An 8,731-nucleotide genomic window follows, 5' to 3' on the forward strand; every position below is an offset into this window, starting at 1 on the left:
CGCGGGGTTCCTTCAGCTCACGGTCAAGACCCATTGTTCGGCCTCTTCTCTCCCATTCCGTCGGCCCTTCTCCCACTGCTCTGAAGATCTCCCTTCTCCTGTGCCGTCGCCCCTGCTGAAGAAATCGGTTCTCCTGTGCCGTCGCCTCTTCATCCCATCGGTGAGATCGTGAACCGCTGAGGAATTTTCAGTGCCGACGAGGTGTTTCTCGGCCTCCGAGAAGAAGATCATGTATTGGGTTGCCTGATCCAAGCCTTCCATTTCCGGTATCGTCGCTGGTCAGTTCATCTGAAGTCAGTTGATTCTTCCACCGTCGCCCCTTCCGAAGCTCTGGTCGCCGTGTCTTCTTCCATCGGTCAGATCCAACTCCTTCCGGTAAGCTGTCTTCTTCCGTCGGTCATTGTGGCTGGAGATCTGGTGCATTAGAAATTCTGTGTCCCGTCAATTTTTTCCCCGAAACAGAGGTTCCGTCAGCGTCGTTTTTTTCTTCCGAATCAGATGTTGGTTTCACCGGTTGCCTATGCTATGCTCACTTGTAGAGGCTGATTTTGTTTGATGGTAATCATGTGTGTGTGTATACGATGGCTGGTTGTGCTTCGTGTGTGTGTATGAGAGACAGAGCATTTGGTGGGTGTTGATCAAAATTTCCGTTTGGTCGATTTTATTTCGGAGACAGGACGGCCGAATTTTTTTCTTTTATGCTTGATGGTTGCTTTTGCAGTGTTATATGTATGGGATTTTGTTGGTTGTAGCCAAATTGGGTCAGTTAACCGAAATGATGCTGGGAAAAAAAAATAATTATTAATGTATATGTATACCGTTGGATTATAGATAAATACTATCCTGTTATATCATATCTCCTGAACTGAATGGTATGCTTTTTGGGTTAAATTTGTGATAACTGAACTGTTGTAATTGGTTTATAGCATAATGAATAAAAAAAATAGCAAAGCTTCGTGGGATATAAGAGCCACAAAGGTCTTTATTGACCTGTGTATTGAAGAAGTTGAAAAGGGGGGAAGAAGAGGAACTAGCTTGACAAAGCCTGCTTGGACAAGTATTGAGGAGAACTTTGCTGCAAAGACTGGGAGAGTTTATACGAAAATCCAATTAAAGAACAAATATGATACCTTGCGAAAGGAGTGGCAGTTATGGGATAGGCTGCTCCGTGAGACAGGTTTAGGGTGGGATGCCGAAAGGAATACTGTTAGTGCCCCTAATGATTGGTGGGAGGAGAAAATAGTGGTAATCATTTAATTTTATTTGAGCTTGTATTTTCTCTCATGTTAACGTTTTTTGTATAATGTATAATATTTTTGGTGTTGAATGCGCAGGAAGTTCCAGGCTATGAGAAATTTAGAGAAAGAGGGCTTCAATTTCGGGCTGAATTGACTCAACTCTTTGGGTCTGTAGCTGCCACTGGACCACAGTCATGGGCACCTTCTTCCATGACACTTCCAAGCGAAGGAGTTCCTGAAAATGATATGGAAGAAGGATCTGGAGATAGTGATGAAATTTTGGGGGCACCAACTGGCATAAGCGGGGAGTTTAATTCAGTCACATTCAATGACAATAGTGGAGGAAGTGGAGGCAACACTGGAATGAGACAGGAAAACATTCGTGGGGGCAGAAGCACAGGTGGCAATCGACCTAGTAGCTCATTAGGAGTTAGAAAAAAGGGTGAATCCATGAAGAAGAAATCTACTACCACTATGAAAATAGCGGATGCACTAAGCAGGATAGCTCAGGCAAATGAAAATGATTCTCAGCGTGAACATGAAGAGATTTCAGAAGCACGTGCTAGGAAGCTAGAAGAAGAAGCACGTGCTTATGAGACGTCAATTGCCGGAGTCATGGAGCACCTTAATGAAGTTGATGAAGTTACTGATGATCCTGATCTGTTTTCCCGGTGCACAACACTCCTCATGGACAAGCCAGCTGCAAGGGAGATGTATGTGGCTCTGAAGAACAGGAGGGAAAAACTCCTGCTCTTCTTGAAGCATGCAACCAAGGATTGAGACTTCATTTGTGTTGCTTATTATAGTGTTTGACTACTTTTTGTGTTGATTAGAAGATGACTGTGATAATTTATGTATATTTTTAGGAATTATGTAACCAGCACTATTGTATTATGTGACTTCCAAATTTCTGTAGGAATTAAAAAACTTATTTTCTTGTTAAATGTTTAGTAATTTCATATCCGGGTTTCTAAATTTTATGTCTATGTGCACAGGACAAGACAAAAAATGGCTGATGAAATTAAAATTGCGGAAAAGTATCGTAAACGACGGAACAAACGAGTTAATCAAGTTGCAGTAGCGGTTGGTGGATACGCTTCTCTTCATTTGTGTAAAGAGCCCCAGCATACAAGTATTTATACAGGCAAGGTATGGGTAAGGGATGTTTTACAAGGCCATTCCAATCGTTGTTATAACATGTTTAGAATGGAAAGGGAAGTATTCTTTAGTCTTTGCACAGAATTGCAACAACACGGTCTAACGGAAACTAGAAATGTTGGGATACATGAAATGGTTGCAATGTTTTTAAATACGTTGGCCATGCGCTTAGTAGTAGGATGCAGCAAGAAAGATTCCAACATTCAGGGGAGACAATTAGTAGACATTTCCATAATGTCTTATTGGCATGTTGTAGACTTGCTATGTCCAATATCAAACCAAAAGATCCAACATTTCAGCATTTGCATACAAAAATACGGCCCGGTGGTCGATACTGGCCCTTTTTCAAACATGCTATTGGAGCAATTGATGGAACACATATTTCATGCATTGTTGATGCAACTGAGCAAACAAAATTTATTAACCGAAAAGGAAGAGTGACGCAAAATGTAATGGCGGTTTGTGATTGGGACATGTGCTTCACTTTTGTATTGGCTGGATGGGAAGGTAGTGCACATGATGCTCGTATATTTGACCACGCCCTCACAACTCCTTCCATGAACTTCCCTCATCCGCCTCAAGGTATATTTTAAATTGCTACAATTTATTTATGCTTAACTGTTAGAAAACAAAGTTTATTAACACCAATCATATATTTCATGTAGGCAAATATTATTTGGTCGATGCTGGCTACCCGACACCCATGGGATATCTTGGTCCCTACAGACGTGAACGCTACCATCTCCCTGATTTTCAAGGTCATCTGCATTTGAAAATAACAATGAGGCGTTCAATTATTTGCACTCAAGTCTACGGAGCACTATTGAAAGAACTTTTGGAGTTTGGAAGAGTAAGTTTGCAATTTTAGGAAACATGCCGAGCTATGACTTTCCAACACAGGTTCAAATTGTTTGTGCAACGATGGCCATACATAACTTCATTAGATCAACATCCATTTCTGATCCTGGTTTCATTCAGTTTGAACCAGAAGGTTCTTATGCAGAAGAAAATAATGATGATGATGGAGTTGGGTCTTCACATATACCTTCATCAATAGAATCTTCATCTCACATGGCTCGACTTCGTGACTCCATAAGAGATCAAATTGTTCACTATATACAAGAATAGCCATGTCTTTCTTATTTCCTTTTTTCTTTTCAGATAATGTAATGTGTTGTTAAAAAAAAACTACTTGGACAAATATATTTCGTTGCAACCTTTATTATTAAGACAATTAATATGAATTTTTTTTTGTGCTTATTTAATTTTGTGAGAAAAAAAATTATGGGATTTCATCTTTAAGAAATAATAATATTTTTTTTGGCAAAATAAATCATTTTCCTCAAAACATATTTAATTATATTATTAATATATATACACATTAATTTTTTACTATTTATATTATTTATGTCTTATTTATTCTGTTGCCAAAATATATATTATTAACAAATTTATTACTTCAAATAAGCATATATCATGAAATATATCTTACATGTAATTATCATTTAAACTTATGTCCTTTTTAGTAATTTCTACATATCAAAAAGCACTTCTGACAATAATTATCCAAACACTCTCACTTTATCAGAATCACTTTTTCAGAAAAGCTATTCTCTCAAAATCTATTCTCCCCAAAATCTATTCTCCAGAAGCTATTCTCCAAACCATGGTTTTGCCTCATCCAAACACCCCCTTAATGTGTTGTTAAGGACTTGATAACATGCCAACCTCTAATGTATGGCGTTAAGTGGGATGGCATGTACCATCTTGCAGCTATTGTCCAACACTCCACTAGCTCAAAGACTCCTTTCATTAGCTCTATTAGAAGTGATTCCTTGTTGCTATGGCATCAACACTTGCGATACCCATCTCTAGAATCTGTCAAACATGTGCATAAGTATAACTCCATTGCATTTTCTCATTCTAGTTTTGATTCTCTATGTAAAGCACATTAGTATGGAAAGTTTTATAAGCTTCCATTTCATAGTCCAACTATTGGGTATGACAAAACACTTCAATTAATAATAATGGATTTGTAGGGGTCTTCTTCTCCTTAATTGCATGATTTTGTCTATTATATTTCATTTGTTGATGCCTTTAGTAAATTCACGTGGATATATTTTCTTCACAAGAAATTTGAGGCATTATCTAAGTTTAAAGAGTTTCAAGTATTTATTGAAAATAAACTTGGTCACAAAATTCAATAAGTTTAGTTTAACAATGGTGGAGAGTTTATAGAGTTCAAAACTTTTCTTGCTACTTGTGGTATTCAATAAAAGTCCTTCCCCATACTTCTAAACAAAATAGGTTGGTTAAAAGAAGACATAGAATGTATTTGCTGCTATAGAAACTATTTTGTGTCCCACTTCTCTTGATGAAGCTCTAGCTAATCTTGATTGGAAACAAACAGTTTTTGATAAATATAATGCTCTCATTAAGTTTTAGATATACGAAGTTGTACCTATTCCTTATCATAGAAAAACTATTGGCTACAAGTGGCTATGGAAGGTAAAAACTCATGATGATGGTATTAGATTTAAGGTTTTGATGATGACAAAGTAAATAGTTAAATTTCTCTGCATATCTTTTCTGATAAGTGTTTATCGATAACTTGATGGGTAAATAGGGTATACGATCACGTATTAGATAAATGGCTCAGTTACTTTGAATATAGTTACTGTTGAGCTTTTATCAATCACTTGATGGATAAACAAGGTTTTCGATAACTTTTTGGATAAATGGTAAGTTTCTTTGCATTTAAGCTTTACTGGTAAGCATTTATATGATCTTATCAATAAATGTGGTTTTTAAACATCTTTAAGATAAATGGGCAAGTCTCACTAAACTATAACTAGTTAAAACGCTTTTTGACTTATCAATGTATTTATCAATTTCTATAATCCTCGATAACTTGATCTGAAACTAAGTAAGTATTGCTTTACTAAACTCTTTATGTTGCTCGATAAGATGTTTAATAAATCTCTCCCTGTTTCTCTAAACTTTCAAGTTCTGTTCAAAAGTTAATCGATAATTTTTTCAATAAACACATTTGTCGATGATTTCATCAATAAATGCAATTATCGATCATCTTATCAATTAAAGTCATGGTTTTCCTGTCTTGCTTTATCTCTGTCTAAGTTTTCTTAAGAGTTTTTCCTAACAGCTTTTTGATAAATTCATTTATTGATAACCTTTCAGATAAAATTGTTTAAAATGGATTTGAAAGTTTACTTCGAATTATTGATAAGCTTTTGGATAAAGTGAATTATTGATAAGGTGTTATATAAGCCTAAGTTATTTTGTTCAAAATTGTTTTTCACTCTACTTTAAGAAAATATGATATTATTTTATCTTTAAGTTTTTCTCAACTTTCATTATTCATCTTATGTTTTTATAAAAAGCAGAGATGGCCTCTGATTCAAGAAACAAATCTTTTCACTTAGCTTTTGAAGAATCATCATCATAAATCACTTTGGTTAACTTTCACTCTTTATCAATAACTTTCCCATAATGTCCTTGATCCATACTGATTTTGATAAATGAGTTTAATTTTCAAGTTCTCTTATTTCCAATTAATTGATAACTTTATCAATTAAGCTATTTATCGATGAGATCTTCGAAGAATTGATTCTATGATTTTCTGATCATTGATTTGTGAGTTACAATTCATGTATTAAAATCCAAGAATGATCATCTTTTCTTTTATTCATTTATAATCACTAATGAAGGAAAATATTATACATGCATTTCTACAAGTTACCGGCCTCAACAAAAAAATATCATAGGCATAGGCTACCTAGCAGAAACATATTAAATACGAAGGCAACCGTTGTAACTACAACCTACGCAAATACTACTTCAACGATTACAAGCTCTCGTGTCTAACGGTTAGCTGAAATTCTCTTCGTTTATTCATTTATAATCATTGACGAAGCAAAATATTACACAGGCATTTTTACAAGTTACTAGCCTTAACAGAAAAATATCATAGGTGTAAGCTACCTATCAGAAACGCATTAAATACAAAGATGATCGTTGTGACTACCAACCAATACAAATACTACTTCAACAGTTACAAGCTCTCGTGTCTAATGGTTAACTGAAATTCTCTCTGTATAAAACACAGAGAGCATTAAATAAAGTAGTGAATGAACTTAAGCTACTAACTGTCAAATTAATTTTCTGTATTCAATACTTTATTTCTTACTCTGAGTGTCAGTGTTTATCTTATATACTCTTAAAAGAGAGTCTAAAAATCATTTACTCATTTTAGCAAGTGACTCAAGAGTGTAGGACTCTTGAGGGGAATGTATCCTTACGGGAAGTAAGAGGGAGTGATTGAGAGAGAACTCAATTACTGTACCATAGTGCCAAGAGCCCATTGAATCTTGGGGTGTAGTGAAGAACTCAGAGGTGTTCTGAGAACTACACGTAGGTCAAGTGGTTGAGACCGAACCAATTCAATGAAATCTCTCTAAACTTATTTACTTCTCTTGATTTTTTTATTGAAGTTTTAAAAGCAAAATTTTATCACCCAATTAACCTCCCTCTTGGGTGAAACTGTCATACTAACAAATGGAACCTTAGCTAAGCATAAATCTTAGTTGGTAGCTAAAGATATTTGTAGGAAGTAGGAAGTGATTACTCTGATACATTTAGCCCAGTGGTTAAAGCTACTATAGTTTGCATCTTGCTCACAGTTCCTGTTAGTTACAAATGGTGACTCTATGAACTTGATTTTAATAGTGCATTTCTGAATTGGGATCTTATAAAGGAGGTATATAAGATTCACCCCCTGGTTTTTCTCTTGGTCCCAATATACCTAATGGTTGACCTTTAGTCTGCAAACTCTAAAAGGCAATATATAGACTCAAACAAGCCCCACGAGCCTAGTTTTAGAAACTCAATGCATCATTATGTCAGCTAGGTTTGGCAGCCTCCAAGTCCAACTCATGTTTCTTTATTTGCAAAACAGATGCTTATGTAGTATATCTGGTCCTTTATTCTAGTGAAATAGAGATTACTAGGCTTATGAAACCTTTGAGGAATATGTTCTCTCTAAAGGTACTTGGTGATCTGTCTTATTTTTTAGGAATTGAGTCCTATCTGACTACTAATGGACTTATTATGTCTCAAAGCAAATATATCTTTTAGCTTCTTGAAAATGCCAGGTTTCTAGTTGCAAGGCATTATGATACTCCTATGGCCACCAATATACATCTCACTACTACTTCCAATAATCAATTCCGCAACCAACATCTTCACAGGAGTATTCTTGGTAAGTTACAATACCTAGGCTGCAGCTAAGTTAGTATCTACATGATCCTCAAGAGCCTCACTGGTCTATGTTAAAAGAATCCTGCGATACCTTGTAGGTACTATTGAATATGGGCTGCTTATAAAGCCTCTACCTCACCTAGTAGTTCAAGCCTTTGTGGACACAGATTATGTAACATCTAGACTTTTAGGCCTAGAAGTTTCAAAAATAGCCTAAATTAAATAGGTTACTAGACCCCTGTGAGCAGAAGTCTCAAAGATGAGAAAGGAAGTTAAAGCAGTTTTAGGGACTAAACTGCAAAGTAAAAGTTTTCAGGGGCTCGAGTATAATTAAGGTTAGAGGCTCCAGTAAAGTCTCGAAGGCCCAAAAAGAGAAAAAAGGCTAGATACAGGCCAATGGGTAAGTTAGAAATCTCAAAGAGATGGTTCTATGAGGTTAGGCTTAAGCAAGGGTAAAACCGTGAATTCAAAAAGTTATGACCAGCAAGGGCAAAAATGGAAGAGTGTACAAAAAATTCAAAGAAAATCCCAAAAAATGGGAAATAATATTCTAAGACTCTTCTATGAAGAGAAAAGATGAAAATACCCCTGAGGCAGCTTAAATGGAATTTATGAGGTTGTGACCGGTAAAAAGTATACCGTTTAAGGTAATTATTTGAAATAGCAAGAGACCTCAAAAGTGTATACAAAAATGAGGTTAAAGGGTTGAAAGGTTGTACTAATTTATAAAATTAGTCTCGCAACCAAAAGGCCAGTAGAGTGGCTTTAAGAAATTAAAGAGCCGATTTTGCCGATAAAAGGGTATTTTAGTAAATGAATTTTATGCAAGGCTTAAAGGAAGTGTTATGGGCTAAGAAAATTCATAGATACTCTCTAAAATTAAAGAGAATTTATGGATTTGATAGAAAATAATTATAGAGGCCAGAGCACTGTAATTAGAGAAAAGAAGTTAAACCCGGAGTAAAAGTGCACCGATAAAGTATTAATTAGAGTCTTGCACTTTACTTGGGCCACAAGTCGCCACTTGTCAAGCCTTTAATGGATGGTAATTAAAGCTT

The 8,731-nt window shown here is 35.7% G+C and overlaps 1 protein-coding gene across 1 annotated transcript; it reads left to right on the forward strand.

Moving 5' to 3' along the window:
• The first annotated feature begins 930 nt into the window (after positions 1-930).
• On the forward strand, positions 931-2,018 carry LOC114737688 (uncharacterized). Its single transcript, XM_028925644.1, has 2 exons — positions 931-1,245; positions 1,335-2,018. Exons 1-2 carry the CDS (start codon positions 931-933, stop codon positions 2,016-2,018), a joined length of 999 nt encoding a protein of 332 aa, XP_028781477.1.
• Positions 2,019-8,731: the final 6,713 nt, after the last annotated feature.

Source organism: Neltuma alba, unplaced genomic scaffold, assembly GCF_004799145.2.
Source record: "Neltuma alba isolate B1F8T4 unplaced genomic scaffold, ASM479914v2 tig00013479_pilon, whole genome shotgun sequence".
NCBI classification, from domain to species: Eukaryota; Viridiplantae; Streptophyta; class Magnoliopsida; order Fabales; family Fabaceae; genus Neltuma; species Neltuma alba.